This window comes from Tenrec ecaudatus, chromosome 17, assembly GCF_050624435.1.
Source record: "Tenrec ecaudatus isolate mTenEca1 chromosome 17, mTenEca1.hap1, whole genome shotgun sequence".
Lineage (NCBI taxonomy): Eukaryota > Metazoa > Chordata > Mammalia > Afrosoricida > Tenrecidae > Tenrec > Tenrec ecaudatus.
In genome coordinates, this window is record NC_134546.1 from 35,500,612 (window position 1) to 35,520,467 (window position 19,856).

Genomic DNA, 19,856 nt, shown 5'->3' on the forward strand with positions numbered 1-19,856 from the left:
CCTGCTCTGCAGGAGAGAGGGGCAGAGAGGGGCAGCTTCCTCTGGGAGAGCAGGCTTTGTTCCTGGGTGGGGCACTTGGCAGTCTGCAGGAACTAGCCAGGGGCTCCCTCCACAGCTCAGGGCCAAAGCCCCGCATGCTGCTGCTCTTTTCTCTCCACCTAGAGCTCACCTGCCTTTGCCGAGCCCTGTTAGGGAACCACCTACAGCCCCAGCGGCTCCCAGACGTCTCCGCCTTTCTATCAGGCATCTTTCCGTTCATGCGCTCACACCCAAGCTAGGTGCAGGAAGCGATGAAGAGAGACCCTGGGGTGGGGCTTGTTCAGAGCTGAGGAAACCGTTTCAGGGGTGCATGCTGTCGTATTTCTGTTACGAGGGCTGTGTGTTCCCTCCTGCTGCCCCCTCCCCGTCCCCAAGCAGTTTAAAAGTATAGTTGAATATGCTGCTGCTACAGAGAAATTGCTGGTTAATAACTTAATAAGCTATGTGCTGGGAATTATGGGAGCAAAGTGGTATTCAAGAAAACTTTTCTAGCACAGTGTGGGGTTGGGAGGATATATATTCAGTTATTACATGGAATGCTAACAGAAGTTCTCCCTTCTCCCCAACAGGGAGCCGTGAGGTGCAGTGATGTAGGTGATCTAAGCTGTTCCCAGCAAGGCTTGAATTCAACTCAACAGCCACTTCACAAGAGGGACTCAACTCCCCAGACTGGGAGTGGGGCTGCCTTAGGAGGGCAGAAAAGAATCAATCAGTGACCGGAAACTTCTAGAAGCTGCATGAGAACTTTGTATCCATACCACGCAGTGAGTGAGCATTTCTCCACAGAATTGTGCTCGCATAAACTTGACAAGCCCCACACTCCGAACTTCGCTCAGGCCCTAACAGTCACAGGGATGAGGATAATGCCAATTGTATGCTCATCGAAGGTCTGTCTGTAAAGAATATCTGATGTCAACGTGTCTTTAGAACGTTTCTAGCGGGAAGGACAACCCCCATTGGTGTTGCCATTTTCACAAATAAACAATGTAACTCATCCAGCCTAAGTGACCCTGCCCAAGATCAGGGCTGGAGCCAAAATTAGAACAAGGTTTTCTAGACAAACACAAGCTATCTGTGTCCCCAACCCAGTCAGACAGAAAGGGAGACATCACGCCCAGCAGCTGGAGTGCTCGAGTGTGCAGGACACCAAAAATACCTGCTCTGGTGGTGTGTCCACAGGGCGGTCTGGGAGAAAGCAGGCCCCAAGCACAGCCGCTTCTCCGAGCGCCACCCTGCCTGAAGGGTGTACACATTGCCAACTTTGGGGGCATGGACTTAAGTCATGTGGACAATAGAAACCCCCCCCTATTTGCTTGAAGGGCCCCTGGGGGCCTAGTAGGTGGGTCAGCAGTTCACACCCTTGAGGGAGGCAGTCTGGGGAACCCTAAGGGGCCTGGGATGGGAGTCTTTTGGTGAGGATGAGCCGGCTGCAGGAGCAGGCAGCTGCTGAGAAAGAGGCAGCAGACACACTGGCTAGGACATCCCTTAGTAGAGACCATCTTCTCAGATAGGGCACCTGTCATGCAGGACAAAAGTCACCTGCCCTCCCTGTCTGCTGCTGCTGCTGCCACAACACTGTCCACGGGTGTGAGAGCGGGCGTCTCAAACAGGCAGGTAGGGTGGTCTTCTTAGTCCCTTGGGGGCTCCCAATGGGAGGGAAGCCAAGCAGGTGGTCCCATAGGTCCCTGTCTCAGCTTCTACTCTATTCACCACCTCCATCACCTTACATTCTCTGTCACTTCTTTTTGTGGTCTGAGTGAAGGTTTACAGTGCAAGCTGGTTTCCAGTCAACGGTTCACACACATTTTGTTTTGTGACATTGCTCACCATCTCGACCAGGGGACGGCACATTTCCCGCTTCCTCCCTGTGCTTACAGTTTCCATTTGTCCCGCTTTCTCTTCCCTTCCTGCCTTTGGAGCTTTATTCCCAGACAAGCGCTGCCCTTTGGATCTCACCTGGCTGACTGTTCTAAGGAGAGTGTACTGGCCTGGTGTTATTGACCATTGGCTGACTTTCTAAGGAGAGGGCATCATCAGCCTGGTGTTATTGATCATTGTTTGGCTCAAAGTTGCGCTGTGGGGGTGCGTTCTGTGCCAGGCTGAAGGGTGACCGTGGCACAGTCTTGGGGGTTCCACCAGTCTCTCTCAGACTACTAAGACGGGTGTCTGTTAAGCTTCTGCGTTTGGGTGCACATTGTTCTCCCACTCTATCCAGTATCTCCTCTTATGCTCTCTTTCAGAGCTGTCAGTAACTGGGTACTAGTCTCAGGGTTGTGGAGGCTGGGGCCTGCGTGGCCCATGAGTCCTTTGGACAAATCTTGAATCTTTCATTTTTTACCCCCTCGCTCTTCTTTGCTACAGCTGGGAAAATACCAATAATTGAACTTTAAGTGCCCATTCATAAGTTGGTTCTGTGTGTGTGATACATCCTTTATAAAACAAAAATGGGCACACAGACAGAAATCAATCTTCGAGAGTTACTAGGAATGGGACAGAAAGGGAGGGTGCGCGACTCTCTAGACAGCAGACATTTGTTAGTTTTAGTTACGAGGAAGGCACGACTCGTGTTGGTGACATCTACACAACGTATAAACTGAGGGCTTTAAGAAATGCAAATGATTGAGGAAAGACTCATAAGGCTTTGTTTGTTTGTTTTTAAAAGATCATTTTATGGGTATTCTTACCGCTCTGGTAACATTCTGTACATCAATTGTATCAAGCATGTTTGTACATATGTGGTCATTATTTTCTAAACATTTACTTTCTATTTGAGCCCTTGGTATCAGCTCTTCTTTTTTCCTCCCTTGCCCCCTCCCACCCGTGTGACCCCTTGATAAATTGTAAATTACTATTATTTTCATATCTCATACTGACTGCTTTCTCCCTTCCCCCAATTGTTTCTGTTGTTCCTCCCCTTGGAGGGGGGTTGGGGATGGTCCAGGGAGGGGGAGATTGGGTGTGTGTGTGTGTGTGTGTGTGTGTGTGGTTATGTGCCTTATACTGTCTGTGGATTGGAAATGGCCTGGATTCATAGGGATTTAGGCTCACGGATGGTACCCTAGGTGTTGATTTTCCCAGAAAATGGAACATGTTACACGCTAAAGGGAAAAACAGCAACCCACTGTATTAGGGTTTTACATAATATTATGAAAATGTGTTGAAGACACCTAAAGTCTGCACTCTGCTGCAAAGCTAGGCAATGACAGCATGGCCCAACAGTCCAACAGCAATACTCCAGTGAGCCAACAGTCACAGGCGGCCAATGCAGACACTTCTGAGGCCTCTATCACACTAACTGCCGTCTCCAGGAGAGGCTGGCCGGCTTCTAGATTTAACAAACAGCGAGAATCAGTACTCGTGCTTGAATCCGTGGTGTGTAGCTATGTAAAAGGACGGTCTGTCTTTCTAACCTCCCTCTAAGAAGCTTTGATCTAGGGCACCTTGCTCAAAGGCTTTGTTTAATACACTGACCACGCTGACTGCTTCACCCAGACGGCGTTTCACAGCTCAGCCTGTCACTGAGAAACATTCCATCGATTTTCAAAACGTCACTTACTTTCCAGCGGTTTATTCCTTCAAGACAGGGCCGGATCTCGAAAACGGATAGCTATTGCAGAGCGTGTTTTGCCCCTTGTTCCAGTGGGCTGGCTCGCAAGATGGTAACTTAATGTTTCTCTCGGTTTTTAAAAACACACATAGGATCTCTCCCCGAGGTGGCATGACCGTCCACATTCCTGAGCAGCCCAGAGGGGAAGCGGACACAGGTCAGGGCAGCCAGCGGGCCCAAACACACCGACTCCTTGTCTTTCATCGCTCAAATCCACGAACGAAGGCCTCGCCCTCACCCAGGCTGAGCTGAAGGATTCGAGAGGTTCCCTCTCCCAGGAAAATCTGGGAAAAGCACTCGCCCTTTTAATCTAAACTGAAAAACAACGTGGGGGTGGGGACTGGGAAAAACCTTCTGTGTTGTGGACAGTAAAATAAAAAAGATCGTGAGAGGGAGACAGGCAGTGGGGAGAGCAAGGAGAAACAAACCAAAAGCAGAACCCCCCCCCCCCCCCCCCCCGCTCCAGCAATGCCTGGAAACTTGCTATGGAACCAGCCGCCCCAGCGTCCACCCGCACCCACCCCGCTACGGCTGGCTTCCACTTGAAGTCTTGGCGGGACCACTAATGATAGGCTTCCAGTGGGCAGGATCATCGGAGCATTTCAGCAAGCCTGCTGGATGGGATGCCTTTCCAGGGCACAGGAGTGAGTGGTAACCTGCAGCTGTGGCCCAGTGCTGAGGGCTCTCCTGACTTCAGGTTCTTGTGAAAAGAATGCTTCTTTGTTGGAGGGAACAGGTCCCAGAGACATGGGGGATTTGGAAAAGGGGCGAAGGGACACTGGGAAAAAATGGAATTAACCCCAAACCCCAGTCTTTCTGCCTGACAATTGTAGTCTCCTGAGCGAATGAATCTGGTGGTTAGAAAATAAATGCTGTCTTCAGCTGAACAGCCAAAGGGAATCCTAAACCAGAACTTCTGCTGCTAGCCACAGACCCCTGTGGTGCAGAACTGGAATTGCCACACAAAGCTTACAGAGCTTCCTAAGCATCTTTCCTTACTCATTTAAATCAGCAGGCCCTCGAGGCGTGCACATTCCACTCAGCAATGTGGGGATGAGGAAGAGAGAAAATGGGGGGGGCGTTGAGAGGAGGGGGTAGACAGGGAAGGAAATGGGGAAGTGGCTAGAAGTCTCTGTGCCATGGGGATATGGCGAGAGACAGGAATCAGATGGGGGGGGAAGCTGTGGTGGGAGAAGAGGGGGTGTTCAGAGCACCGATGGGGAGGTTGTATAGGGAAATGGGTAGTCTGTGTGATTAATTTTTACCAGTAAGAATTAGCTTGGGCCAATGCTCTTTACGACATACTGGACCATGGTTTGTGGAAACACATGGACGTCAATGCCTTTGAGCTGAAAGGTGGTTCAGAGTATAGGATCCTCAGTTCGTTTTAGGATGACCTTAACCCCCTTAATTTTCCCTTCCTCTGCATAGTCAGCAGTGAAAGATGATGAAAGTCTGTGTATAAGTCTAACAGAAGCTCTTTCAGTACATGCACAACAAAAATCCTGAGCGCGAGCGCAGAGAACAAATCACGACCTCGTCAGGCCTGGTCACAGAGCAGGTGGCCCGCACACATCTCCTCCCCCCTTTCCCGCCCACCCGCCCCGCGGCCAAACAGCTCTCGTCACACCAGCTCGCTTATTCACAGTGCCTCCCCCATGTCTGCTTTTCTCTTAACCTTGGGATCTCTTTCTGTATTGCCGGGAGCCTATTTTTCTCACCAGACTATCAGACTGTTATTTTTCAAAGTGATAAATACTCACTGCATGCCAACAAAGCACTGGTCTTAGCCCACGCATGGAGCCTGGGGATGGCTGCCCAGCCAGGGGGTGTAGACTCCTCGCTGACTGCCAGGTCAGTCCCTCCCAGCAGGTCACTCAGGTGGAGGATCAAGAGTTCTGGCCTGACCCCTTCCATAGTTTCAGACTTCTCCTATGGCTCTGAGATCCAGCCACAGGCCCTTGGGAATGGGCACACTATTCACAGTACTGAGCCACGCACAGTGAATCCTGGGGAGATGGTTGACGTGCAGGCTCTGTGGGCCACCTGGTGTTCCTGAACAACAATCCCCACCAGAACAAGACTCCTAGGTAATTTCCTGTGCCCAGGGAAGTATCACAAGGCCTGGTCTACAGGATGTTCAAGCTAACCCATTCAAAGCCTTGGCCCAACAATCCAAGTAGATCTGGGCAGTGGGGTCCGGTAGAGAGACCATAAGGAGCGAATGCCAAGTCCTCCACCAGTGTCTCCAGTTGCCTGGGCAGGGTTGGATCCTACTCAGCTGTGTGACTCAGGACTTACACCCTGACTTTTAGGGGCCGGAGTACAGAAAACTTCCCGATTCTTTCCTGTCCTAAAATTCTAGATCTGTGGTTCTAGTTTGTCAAGATTTTGTTTTGGTGCCCTCGCCTCACTGAAGTAGTGGTTTTAATCAATAGTTGCATTCTTTGATATAGCCTGGCACACTGCAGAGCTTGATAAATATTTGCTGAATTAAGTGATACAGGTACAGTCCTTTTAAGCAGAGAGAGAGAGAGAGAGAGAGAGAGAGAGAGAGAGAGAGAGAGAGAGAGAGAGAGAGAGAGAGAGAGAGAGAGAGAGAGAGAAGGAAAATGTGCTGTGCACTTTCAGGGCAAGCAACCAGACCAAACTATATCAGGTTTAGGTTGTACTTTTGAGGGCAGCTGACATAATCTAGGATATCTTGCTAAATAACCTTGAAGCACCCAACCTCAGAAATCTGCTCACATATGAAGTGACAAAGTGGTGTACTCGCTCACTCTGGCATTTCCGTGAAGTGTTTGATTAGTTAGAATATAGGAGGGGCAGACTGGAGGTGGCAAATTCACCTTTTCTGGATGGATCTGTGGCCTGAGAAGATCAATCCAAGAGTCCTCTGGCAGAAGCATCAGTGTTTCCTGAGGTCCAATTCCCACCATGCCTTTCCCTAGAATTCCACAGGCCCCTCTTTAGCTCTGTGGGGGAGTCCGGGTTCAGTGGTCTCTCGGTAGCTTGCCTTTTTGGGTGGCTGGGAGTTCACTCTTGGTGGATCTCAGACTGAATTTTGGAGGGGCCAGGGGCCCTCCATCTTTCCCCTCGACTTCAAGCTGAGGGGAGGCACAAAACGGACGTGCAAGCATCAACAATTCTCCATTGGATTGCATTTTGAATCCCCCTAGGATCTTTGTAAGAACTACCAGGTCGCGACCCACCGCAGACTGAAAACCTCAGAAAAGCTGGGAGTAGTGCCACACCTGGGCAATCCAGACCCAGGTCATCCAGCTCTGCAGCCAGCAGACCCGGGAAGAAGTACTGCCGGGGTGAAGATTTATCCTCCGCCAGCCAGCCTGGCACTTGACAACTGCCATTCATGCAATACCAAAAGCCACAAACTCTTACTTCAACGAAAGCTCCGCAGGTGACGTACTGAGGGAAGTGGCTGGGAGAAGACAACCTTCCCAAACAATTCACCAGCCACCAGGGGGGGAGGGCCAACAGTCAGCTCTGGCCCAGGGTGGCCATGTTTCCAGATCTTTTATCAAGTGAAGCTGGGCATTTTAACTCGTTGCTCAACGTGTTGGTTTTTAAATACCAATCACCAATTATAAAACCATTTTAAACTCCAACAAAGCCCAACAAAACACATCTATGACCCATTTGACGACAAAGCTCAGTCAGTTTGACCACTCTGGCAAAATTATGCAGAGACTTGCGCCCGGGCCCAGTGAGAAGCCCAGGAGAAGACACAAGCCAAAGGGCTCAACGCTCAAGTACAGCAGCCTGCTGCTCTGGTCTCTGATCACAGCGGCCAGATGTGCTGTAAGGTGGCAAGTGGAAACCCAAACCAGTGTCTACCTCTTTGATTTGTCTCGCTGGGAACTCAGGTCAAGATGAACACCTGACCATTATCGGAATCCCATACAAGGTCTGGTTCCTCAATTTTTTTTTTTCTCTGCAGACAATGGACTTTCTCAGGCTAACGGAGTTCTGAGAAGAGTGAATGAAATAATGTGCACAGGGATCCGAGCGGAGACGTTGGCATCCAATATGCATTCGAGACGCAGAAGCTTCCTTAACTGTGCTTTTAAACCTTCGTGGGGCCTCTCCCTCCTGCTGCTGGGAGGTGAGCTCACATGCTGACTGACCTGCTATTTCTCACAGCCCAATTTTAAACACAGTTTAAGTAAGTAAGAGCACAGATGTAATTGCATCAAGTTATGAATCAACAGTAGTGGTGTCCACTGGATGGGCTGAAAGTAGATTTCTACACATTTTTGCACTTTACATTGATTTTCTAAGGTAAGCATAGACTACAATCACAAGCAAGATCACCCAAAGGGAAAAATGAAAAAGCTTTAGCAAGGCACATATTTTTCCTGGTTATCGTATCATCACAGTCCGAATGGACCCAAAGACAGCCAAATCTCTATCTGAAACATTTTAAGCCCAACACAATCCAACGCAAAAGAAAATCCAATATAATAGGAAGCCTAACCCCCAACCACAGGCCTGTATTTTCTCCTCTGAGGCCTGATTGGCAGGGCTTTTGAGAAGGCCCTCCTCTTCAGGCAGGGCCTGGGAGCCTGCTGGGACAGCCAACCCAGAATCTGTCAACCCCGAGGGAGGCAAAGGGGGGAGGAGGGGTGCTGCACCAGTCCTCCTTGCTGGCACCCATGGCCAATCCCTCCAGGCTGGCCACTGACCCCATCGCTCTCTGCGGCTGGCCCGGGTCGGCTTAGTTTTCCTTCAGTGGGAAATGACTTTTGCACTAGAGAGTCAGTGAGCTGGCTGGAGGAGGGAGGGGAGGGAGGATGGATGGAGGGCAGGGGAGAAGGAAGGGACTTGAAGGATTAATGAGCTGATTTCCATAACGGCTTTGACATCTTGGAATGAAGAGCGGCCTGTAAGAGTAGAAGCCCAGTCCTTTACTCAGGCTATGTTGCCAGCTGGCCATTTATCACCAAAAATTCCCCAACAACTCCATGGCTATGGCTTAATCACCTCATATAAATCCCTATTAATCTTGCAAAGTCAAAACACAAACATACGACAAAAGTCTTTATTTTAGGCGCCCTCAACTTCAGGGTCAAGATTTCAACATGAACTGGTTGCCCAATGGTTCCAGTGATTTTTTTTTTCTCCTTTAAAGCTTTGGGCAGAAAGGACAAGTAAATGACTCCCCTACTAATGATTTTGTACCTATTGGACTGAATCAACTCAGGCTAATGATCAAATAAGTTACAGAAGGAAAAAGGTACTGGTGTTCAATTGGTGCTCAAACACTTCTTTATTTTATTTGTTTTCCCCAATAACATTAATGTCTCATAGCTAATACTCAGGAGACACAGAAAAGCCTTAGTTGGTTCAAAGGAATATTTATTCTTCTTTCAGGTGTCCATTAGTGGAACACACTGAAAACCCCTCCTCAGCTGCTTTTTGAATACGCTGCATTGTATTGGCTTTCAAGGGACAGGCTGGGGAGCATGTCAAGACAGGAGTTGTTTGGAGACGGGGGCCACGAAGAGCCTGAGCATGGCCCGACTGGTGCACACACACATCCCCGGAGGGTCTCAGGGCAGGGCATTGTGTGGCAGGTTTGAGGTTCCTCCCTTATACCCAATTCTATAGTTGCCCACTCGAGAACCTCCAGGTCACACTGTCAAGGCTGAGGACAATACAGCAAGGTGACACATGCCTTTGGAATGCACTCTGCGTTGGCGGTATGTTCTCCTCCCTAATGCTATTCCAGGCGCTGAACACATCCTAATGAATGCTAGTGAGCGCCGGTAGGGAAACAGGAGGGAAGCGGGTGTTAGGAACCATCTACAGACCACCCACAGTGGAACCTTCACACTTGGATAATAGAGAGTTGACTGCTCTGGAAATCGAAAGGCAGCTTTCCTGGACTCGGGCAAGGCAGGCGGACACGCAGCCAATTGCCAGTGATTCATGTCTTTGTTTTCTAGGGCTGGAGAGCCATTGAGAACACCAGAGGGGGGTGAAGATGATGAAAATAGCAAGAGGGACCATGGGGAAGGATACCAGAGGCCAGGAGAACTTCTCCAATTGAAGGGGAGCTGAGCAGCAGCTGAGTCACCCCTCTGCAGGCACGGCACGGAGTGAAGGGCAGCAAGGCCCCCTCACCTGACAAGCAGGAAGCCGAGTGCTGGCAGAAGGCGAACGTCTGTGAGACCAAACTAGGGTAGTGAGCTACGGTGACAGGGACTCCTTCCTTACAGAGTTTCAACAGGGAGGATTCTGTCCAGGGGCAGTCCTGGCGGGAGGCAGGGTTTCCAGTAGGTGCCAACCTCCAGAAATAATAACCAGCAGGATCTGCCTTTTGGTTGGTAAATAGCTAAGGACACAAAGGTGCTCCTGGTTTATCTGCCCTGTCTTCCTAGGAAATGTATCTTGAGCAGATATGTCTAGGAGCCACCCAGAAGGCTTCAGGAAAGCAGTCTATGGCTAACCAATGCTACTTTTTTAAGTATAAGGGGAAGGGGGAAAATAAAAACCAGAGTTAGAACTTCCTCATCAATATCCCCATCCCAAGCCTTTGGGGTTTCAAAAAACACGAACACACGCCTATGCACACAGCGGGCATCCTTCCCTGGCTCATCTCCACCTAAAAGTTCCAGGTAGGAGCGTTTGCTATGTGGCCTTCCTGTAGTTATTTATGTGCCTTGTATCTTTAGGTAGCGGGTGAGCTAACTTTTATGTGGTCTCTACACCCACAGTGCCATTTCATACAACCATGTCTCTGCCTATACCGTCGCCGAAGCCTACCTTGTCTACTGGGCAAGTCTATTCATCTCCAAAGGGCCAGTTCAACATCGACTCTCCCCTGCCCCTCCTCTGGGATATTCCTGTACCTACTATAGACATTTACTGCTAGACTTACCATATCAGAGTAAGGTTTTTGGGTTTGTTTTTTTTAAATCTGCGTATCTTTCTCCCAATCTGGATGTGAGCTCCGTAAAACCACAGCCTCGCCTCCCTGGGTCTTTGCAATCTAACTCACAGTGTGGCATGTCGTCTGCTCTCCAGATGACGTCACTGAATTGCACTGCCTCAAAGAAGGTGCGGAGCCCAACTGAAGGACATGGTTTGAAAAGAAAGCAAGGTGGTCTGCTGAATTAGGTAGCGAAGACACAGAGCCTGTATCGCATGCAATGTGTCCTAGCAGAGGAGCAGGAGAGCTTCTTCCGGACCAACTGCTGGAACTGACAGAGGAGATCACCCCAGGGGGCTCTTGTGCCAACACTGTCCTTCACCAACAGGGCCCTGGGACATTCATTTGGAATAGAGGACTATTGAGAGGGCGCTAGGGGAATTCAATGAGAAATTCTTTTTACTCTAAGTTCTAGAACCAAGAAACAATGACAAGGATGGGGGGGGGGAAAGTGCTCACCCTTCATGGCCCCAGAATGACAACGTCCATCTAAAACTGACACCTTCCACCCCTTCCTTCTATTTGCATCCCATCTATCCATCAGTGTCTGTTCAAGTCTCACACTGACCTCTAACCCCTAAACTGCCACAGTGCTAAGAGTCTGTGCCACATGAGTGGGCAACTCGGGTCTGTCACTGTTTGGGTATCTAACCCAGGGCTGGCCACATAGCAGGGATTCATAAGAATGGGCTGGTTTGGGGGCAGAAATACAGCCATTATACAAGCCCCGCAGTCAAGCAGGAGCTGAAGAAAAATTATCAAGAAAATGGTTTTCTTTCTTTACCACAGCCCAAAGACCTAAAAGGCTAAACATGCCAATAAGCTTAGCAAACACATAACGATGACTTTTTGAAACTCTCACCACTAGAAAGGGCAATCCTTCCCTGTCCTGATAGCTCCTTGCTCAAGTGGGGCTATAACATACCTGGTGGCCAGCCAGAGTTTGGCTTTGGTACAAAGAGCGATGTCAGTCAACTCCTGCTGAAAGTCTGAATTCGTTCGGTGTTTGGAGTCTGAGTAGGCTTGTAACAAATGAAAAACCTAAACCAAAGAAAAGAGAAAAAGCAATATCCTGCTGTGAAAATATATTTTCCTAAATGTACCATTCCTCCCTTTTAGCTTTCTTTAAACTATTCCCCTCAAAGAAAACGGGCACCTGCGGAAGGTGGCTGGGCCCCGGGGCCCGGGAGCAAGCAGTCTGTTGGTTTGGAGAACCCAGGGGTGGTGAGAGACTGGCCTCTTTCTCCTGTACCTGCGACTGCGCTCCCGGCACCGCTCCAGAAAAAGGCCACCACTCTGTGACTACACCATCATTTGCAGCAAGGGCTGAGGCGCGAGGCACCACTACACACTGAGTCCCGGGAAGAAACGCCAACGGCCTTCTCAATGTGAGCAGACTTGCTGGGAGAGAAAACATGCCTTTCTCTTCAAGTCTACACTGGCTTCCATGTCTAGGTTCACAGAGCAGGCTTGGCCAAAGGCGCGGCCATGGTTAACACACGCCGGCCTTTGCAGACAGTGGTACGATCGGTTTGGAGTGGGGCAGATCGCCACTAAGGAGATGGGAGTAAGAGGCCACACTGCAGACGTGGCCCTTTCTTCAGCAGACATGGTGTTACACACTGGAGTGAAGAGCCGTGCTGGAATCTAGCTGCCTGCATTTAGAAAGGCGGCCACCATTCCTTCCAGCACACACATGTGTGTGTGCCCATGTGCTGTGTGTGTGTGGGAGCCCCGCTCGGTGAGGACATGGAAAGGCACCTTGTGAAGAGTTCACGCCCACAGCAGGGAAAGGACACAAATGAGGATCAAGGAGGTCTTCAGATGCAAGTTAGAGAAGTTCTCCCGCCGCCTTAGCGCCCTCGAGGAGGGCAGGTGCGCTGAGCGGAGCACAGGCCGATGAGCGCCCGTGGGCACCGGGAGCGCCCGCTTGAAGGAGTGGGTTTACTTTCTCTCCTTGTGAAATCCTTCACAGAGCCACAGACGAGTCTTCCTAAGCGACCAGACTGACCTGTTCCTTGCTTCACCCTCTCATCAACTATCTGAAGTGAACGAAGGGAGGGCTGGGTATTTGAGAGAGTCATGAGAAAAAGGCAGGGGCCGAGAAGACAGGGCCACGAAGAGCGGGCAGGCTCTCCCGGGTCAGACGCCTGCAGTCCTTAGCAACAAGCACAGGCTGGGCATGCCCGCCTGCGGGGGACTTCAGAAAGTACGTGGAAAAACTCCATTCTCTTTTAATTCCACTCTTTTTTGAAGCCCCACCCCCGTATTTATTTGGAGAATCAAACTGAATACTGATTTCTGTGTTCTCTGTAACCATTATTGATTGTCTCCCTCCTCCCCCCTCCCCCCCAATTCGCTGTAGTTGTACTGGAGACTGTAGTCCCGTCCTGATTTGGAGACTAAACATGCTTTCTCTAATAATGGACCTGTTACTGCAGAAGCGGCAGATCACATGTCACTACCTCACCACAGCCCCGCAGGGACCTGAACCAACAGTCGGCTGTGGAGTCTGGAGCAGCGGGTCTGGCTGGGGCCTATGCTCTCCTGTGGTGACGGTCAGAGGCACAGGGAAAATCCCCAGAGACACAAAGAAGCCTCCCTCTGCCTCGGTCCCCACACCCCTGAAAGAGCTGGCAAAGCCACTCCCCACCGCTGCACAAAACCAACCTCCCGCGCTTTCTGGTGCCGTAATTCATCAGCAGCCACCAGCAAAAGACTCTTCAGAAAGCTGTGAGCTTTTCAAATGCCCCTCTCTCATTTAGAAGACAGCACTTCAAAAGTAACTCTTGACGGATGTTCAACGGAGCCCTGTGTTTGCTCCCCTGCCTTGGCAAAAACAAGACTGTTTTTGCAACGCTTGGTGGCTCAGGCTTTAGAAAAGCAGCCTACAGGCCCATCAATTCTGTCACCGTGGGCCGGGGCAGACAGCAACCGTGATGCCGGTTACCCCCGGGACTGGGGCGGGAGCGACTCGCACGGCCAGAGGAAAGGGCGGCCCATGTAGAAGCAGGCACAGGGACGGCACAGACCAACACCATGGAAAGACAGGGTCAGAGAAATCCTGGGGCAGGGATGGAGAGGGGGACCAAAAAGGCAGGGTGGGGGACACGTGGAGTGACAGAAGAGTACTTTCAGCAAATGATCAAGTGGGTTATTGCTTTTGAGACTCTTTCCCCATAAGGAAACCACTACAAGGATCGTACACACGATTATCCTCAGACGACGCTTGGCGTTGGGCGCGGTGTGTTCAGGGAAAACGAGGCTGTCCCCAGGGGTGGGGGAATGACAGCCATGGATGCACATCCAGGAATGAGGCCAGGTCCAGGGGCCTCAGCGGCTCTCAGGGAGCACCACATGTGCCAGCTCTTAAAGGACAGTGAGAGCAAGGCACCACCTTCACCCCCAAGTTCTTGTCGAGAAGAACTGCTGGGCTAAAAGGATGGTTAGACACAGGCCTGGGAGAATAAAACCAAAATGTCAAATTCAGTACCACTGTGTCAATTCCAACTCACAAGACCGCTTCTGCAACGCCTGGTAGCTCTGGCTTAACTTGAGCAGACAGTCTCAGCTTTCTCCTTCGGAACCGTGGGTGGGTTTGAACAGCTCACCCTGCAGTAGCTTGCAGTGCAATGCTTCCCCAGGAGTACCACCAGGGCAGATGAGGACACAGTGGATGGTACAGGGCTGTGCACAGCAAGCACGGGGACACCCAGCTGTCTTGGACTGAGGAGGGGATTGACTGAGTGCACGCGGGGACTCAGACGCGTCCAGTGTCCTGGTGGGCGTCCCAATTAGCAATGGGATTTCAGCATTAAGTCAACAAACACTTTATCCAGCAGCCCCATTGCAGCCCCAGTGCTACCGGCTGTCCGAGGGGCTGAACAAATGGACGGTCAGCAGCTTTCCTGCCTGCACCTGGTCGGGACCTAGAAGCCACGTGGCAGCGTCACTAACGGTGCTTCGATGCTTGCCTTCACCGCCATGCTTGCTGCATAGAACCCAACAGCACTTCCCAAAAGGAATGGAGGGGGCTATTTGGAGCTTCTTCCTACACAGACCTGAACCTTTTAGGATACAAGGCTCAAGTCCCGTCAACTGTGTTTGGCAAGAGATGAACCCCTAGTCCCTAACTCGACTGGACTGCTATCTGGCAGGGGTGAGTGCGAGGACCGCTTCCCCGCATTGCACAGAGAAGCACTTAAAACCCACCTGTGGGCAAAGAAAAGAGGAGCACAGATTTGGGTGCTGAAGGGACCTGGGTGTAAATCCAGTGACGAGTTAACTGGGTCTAATAATATCTATTTTGTGGGAATGGGACGGACAACTCCTCACTGCTGTCAATTGGGGCCGGCTCATAGTGAGCGACCCTGTAGGTGAGGGTAGCACTGCCCCTGTGAGTTTCCAAATCTGTAGCTCTTTCCCGGAGCAGGATGCCCCATTCTTCTCCCCGAGGAGTGGAGGGTCGTTTTGAACTGCGGACCCTGTGGACTGCAGCCCAATTTGGAACTGCCATGCCACCAGGAGTCCTTTGCAGGACTGTAGAGGGATTTTAAAGAATACGAGGGGGCTCCAAAATGTTCATGGGAAGAGTAGAATTAAAAGACACTGGGATTTTCCCATGATCTTTGTGAAGCCCCTTCGTACATATAGCACTTGGCACACACCAGGGCCACAGGATAAAAATGTTAGTCAACACAACCCCCCACCCCCAGCCCCAGCCCCAGCCCCACCCCCAGCCCCACCAGCTCTGGTCTGTTCCTTCCTTTCCAGTCTCCATTCCCAAAACAGAGAAGACCTTGCAGGCAGGGTGAAAACCATATCTGACACTGAAAATCTTGTCAGACTTGGAAGAGGTGTGCGCAAGCAGAGAAAGCAGAGTAAGAAAAATGCACTGCTGTGGAGGTGACCTGACTCCCCAGGGCCCCCCACGACACAGTAGAAACGCACTCCCGGGTTTCCAGGGCTGCACGTCTCCATAGAAGCCTGAGGGTCACAGATCTCCTTTCCCTGGGGTCTTCTCACCACCGGCCTTTTGGATAGCAGCCGGCTATTGAAACCACTCAAGTAGAGAGAGGGAGAGTATTCCAGCTGGTCCTGTGCAGGGAGCAGCGCAGAGCTCTGTGTGAAGAGAACCCTCCATGAGGTGTGGACAGTCATGGCAGACAGGACTGGGAGGTCAAGTCGGAGCAAGACAGATCTCAAATATAACATGAAGGAATGCCTACTTCAATCCGGAAAGAGGGCAGGCCTCCTCAGAGAGCACAGGTGCTGTGTGGTCAGAGCTGGGAGTCTGGAGGGCACACAGTAGGGGGCTGGACACGGAGGGGCCGGATGGCCAGAGCCCCGGCAACACGTCTAGACTAGAGGTGCTCAGGGTTTAGTGCAAGGGCTGGAAACTGAAACCCCGCGGACTAAGAGTGGCTGCAGATGTTTGGTTTGGCCTGGGCACTGTTTTCAAACCCACACTTATGAATCAGGAGATTGCACATCAAAATCATCCCGATTTCCAACTTTTTTTGAAAAGCAGGAAGACTTGGCACAAGGGGCCCACATTCCCGCACGGCCGCAGCCACCTGGCCCGGGCGGAGGCACTGCGAAACCTGGTGGTGAGAAAGGCACTCTCGGCTCCGCCACAGCCCCCGTGACGCTCCAAGGTGGCGTGGGAATGCCATTTACCACTGCTCCGTGTGGGAGTTTGTTTTTTTGTGGGGTTTTTTTCCTTGTAGAATGTTAAGAAGATTCTGAAACACTTACTGAACCCAAATCTCCACAAGATATTTGAGAATCATGGACGGACCCCAAGGGTTGGGGTTGCATGTGTGCCCTCACCCCTCTTAATTTACCTGCCAACATGGTACCAGGAAAACTCTGGCTTTGTGCCACCCCCTCCCCAACATGTACCATGCACGCACACACACTACCTTGCACGCTCACTCTAACGTGGAGAAGGGAAACATTTTAGAGGCTGAAGACAGGTAGCCCTTGGCCACTGCTTTAATTAAGACTTAGAGCCGAGCCACGTAGGAGGCACCGCGGGGGCGGAAGGGAGTGGGGGCCAGAGAGTAAGTAGCAAGTTTGGGAAGAAGAAAGGGCGTGCATTACATGAGTCGGGCTGGGGAGACCCATGTCGTGACTGCTCTAGTTGACCTGGCATGGAATTGACTGTCTAAACCTTAGGAGCATGAAAGAAGGCACTATTACTCATCACACATCTACGGGCGCGTAGGTGACAGGCGAGGGCCCTGGTTGGGGCAAACGGTTGGTGCCCAACTGCTAATTGAAAGGCTGGCTGGTTGAAGGCAACCAGAAGAAAGGCCTGGTGGTCTGCTTGTGAGCTGAAAGCCGAGGAAACTCCAGAGTACGGTTCTCGGTGAGGCACTGGGCCGTCATGAGTGCCCGCCGCACCTGCAATGGGAGTTGTTTTCTTTATCTCTGGTTTGGAGTTGTTCTTGTAGGCTCTTGGGAGCAAGGGTTACAACATCCACTGCTACCGGGCCAGTTCTGGCCCACAGCAATCCTATGTAGGGTGTCTGAGAGTGCACATCTCTGCAGGGATGGAAAGCCTCCTCTTTCTCCCAGAGGGTGACTGGTGGTTTGGAACTGCTGACCTTGCAGTAAGGCCAACATGTAACCATGATGCCACCAGGGCTCCTTTAGATTTGTAAGATATGGTGTCATTAGTAAACAAAACGGGAGAGTTTTGTTAACTTGAGCTACTTGTGACCCAGACAAGAGGACACCAGATGCCCACAGGAAACCACCAGGGACATGCCACTAGAACCCCTATGCAGGTGAGAAGCAGAGGACAGGGCTGCCTGGTGCTGGGGACAGGCAGACAGGCAGTGGAGGCCTGAGGAGTCAGGAGAGTGTGAGGGGGTGGGCTGGGTTTCTTGCCATCAAGAAACTTGTTGAGAAGTTTGGAGAACCTGGGGTGGTGACTCTCTGTTCTGCCCCTCCCCGCTACCTGAAACACAGACAGACTCCGGGGAGCCCCAGGCATCTGTAAAAGCATGGGGTCCTTTCTGGCAGCTCCAAATCTTAAAAACAACTTCATAGAGCAAAGGCAATGTTCTTTGAATAAATGCCACAGGCCTAAAAGAGAGTCATGAGACATTCCTAAAAAAAAAAAATAAAAGAAAAACACACCCCTCAAAACCCCAAAACCAAAAAACTTGCACTACACCAGTGAAATATGCTTGGTTTATGCTGTTGGACGAACGTAGTGACTCGTGTTGGACAAGATCAAAATGATAGATGGCTGTTTGGGAATGCAACGCTGAGATGGGTTTTCCTCTTCACCAAGCATGGCTTCCAGCAATTTTCCTCCTTATAAAATCAACAGCAGCTGAGCTCCAGAAGTCAGCAGGATCCAGCAATAACAGGCCACGGTTAGGCAGGTCCTGGAAAAGGACGGCTCCAACAGAAAGGCGACGTTCACTGCAAAGGTCAGGGAGAAGCGGACCGACGACAGCACAGCCCTGAGCTGCTCCGAGATGGCAGAGGCACAGATCGAGCAGCATTCACAACCGCTGGTTTCTGAAAAACAGTCTGTCTTCCCCTTTGGTAGCAAGCAGACTGTGGGCGAGCAATTCTGACCCCTATCGCTTTCAGCCAAGTGTAGAGTTTCTGTATCTGCCATTTTGCTCCAAGCCCCCACAGCGCGGTTCGTGTCGTGTTTTTTTTCCAAGCTTGGTGTTTGCACAGGATTTTATTTCGGCTGCTAAGACATCTGTATTTTTTCAAGGACTTAAATAAATGATCTATGCCGGGAATGTACAGTATAGGGTGATGTCAGCCCCCCCCTTTCCCCTCGACTTACTGAGCAGAACAGGCGTACATTGTTTCAGCCTGTCGTTGGGAATGTGACTATTTATCCTGTGGACTTGATTCATACAAACAGAAGTAAAAGGCAGGCCGAAGTATTTTATGGATTTAAATCAGGCTGGGGGTGGGGGATGCGAAGAGGGAAGGCTGAGGGAGGAATCTATAGACTCGAATTCACAGAAACATGTCTCCTCTGGGCGGGAGCGGGTGGTAGGTAGGGAGCGAGCTTGCTAGGTCTACTCACTCCCACGTGCTTCAGGATTGAATTGTTTTCTGCTTCAACCATGTTAAACTTCTCATCCTCTCCCCAGCTCAAGCCCAGGCTTCTCAGGAGCCATCCGTTTGCCTCCAACATCCACAGTGCCTGCTGGGTAAGCATCTTCTCGACTAAGAGCTCCACGTGTGAGCCCTTTTTATTGCTACAGGAACTCTTAGCCTGGCCCTGAGCTGGGCTTGCTCCTTGATCTGGTTCCTCTGTAAAAGGAAGGGGTGGGTGGGCGGGTACCACCCACGGGCACCCAAGCAGGCCAGGAAGCATTTCAGGCGGCTGTGCTGCCAAAGCACAACTAGTTTAGGTTGTAGAGGGGTTGAAAAGATGACGAGAGGGCTTCACAAAGTGATTCTTTCTTGGGAAGGACACCGTAGGGCACAGGCCATGTCAGGACGAACACGGACCACACCCACAAGGTGTCTCCAAACCACTCCCTCCCTCCTGTCTATCACCAGGTAGTGACAACACCCCAACCAAAGATGGAAGGAAAGGGGTGCTCTCTGCCTCCAACATTTGTCTGACAACACGGCCGTCATGGTGAACATGGCTGTCAGAGAACCTTTCTTCACGTCAAGCCTTGATCATATGCCCGTGTTCAAACGTCTTCAACCTCTTAAACAGAATTTGCTGCAGGCCCAACCTAGCTTTCTACTGTTACTTCGTCCACTTTATAAACCTACTCTGTGGCCACCAGGGTGCCTACCGTTCCTAACAACTTCAAAGGATTTCCTGTCTGCAAGGTTCCTTCCTCTCGTCACGACTGGACTCACACAAACTCCACTCCTGCTAGAGGGCCAACGCAAACCCCACCTCCTCCTCCATACAAGCTACCTCATTGACCACCTTTCCCCGGCCTGCTCCCCAGCCCCTACTCTTTTCTTAGCCAGTGTCCCACCCCAACTCATTTGATGTTTGTCACTCTAATTCTGTCTTCAGTTGACAACCTCTTTCCTCATCAAAGGACAGGGTCGTGTCCTGTTTGTCACAGCTCCTACAGCCCCAAGGATAGGTAGCTGTGTCTGGCATACAGAAAGGAGCTCAAAAGGTCCGCATTTATTGATCTGGTATTTCCCTCATGCCCTTGTGCCAGGGTGACAGGAATAGAACCTGCATTCACAGCAGCTAGGATGCAAACAGACGCCTCTAAGCTCTCCCCACAA

General features: G+C 51.0%; 1 protein-coding gene across 3 annotated transcripts in view; it reads right to left on the reverse strand.

The window, feature by feature from the left end:
- The window catches only part of THADA (THADA armadillo repeat containing), a 385,109-nt gene that overhangs the window by 115,806 nt on the left and 249,447 nt on the right, over positions 1-19,856 (reverse strand). For all 3 annotated transcript variants that reach the window (XM_075535368.1, XM_075535369.1, XM_075535367.1), the window contains exon 30: positions 11,524-11,639. In XM_075535368.1, coding sequence (XP_075391483.1) covers positions 11,524-11,639 — 116 coding nt within the window. The remainder of the gene's footprint in view (positions 1-11,523; positions 11,640-19,856) is intronic.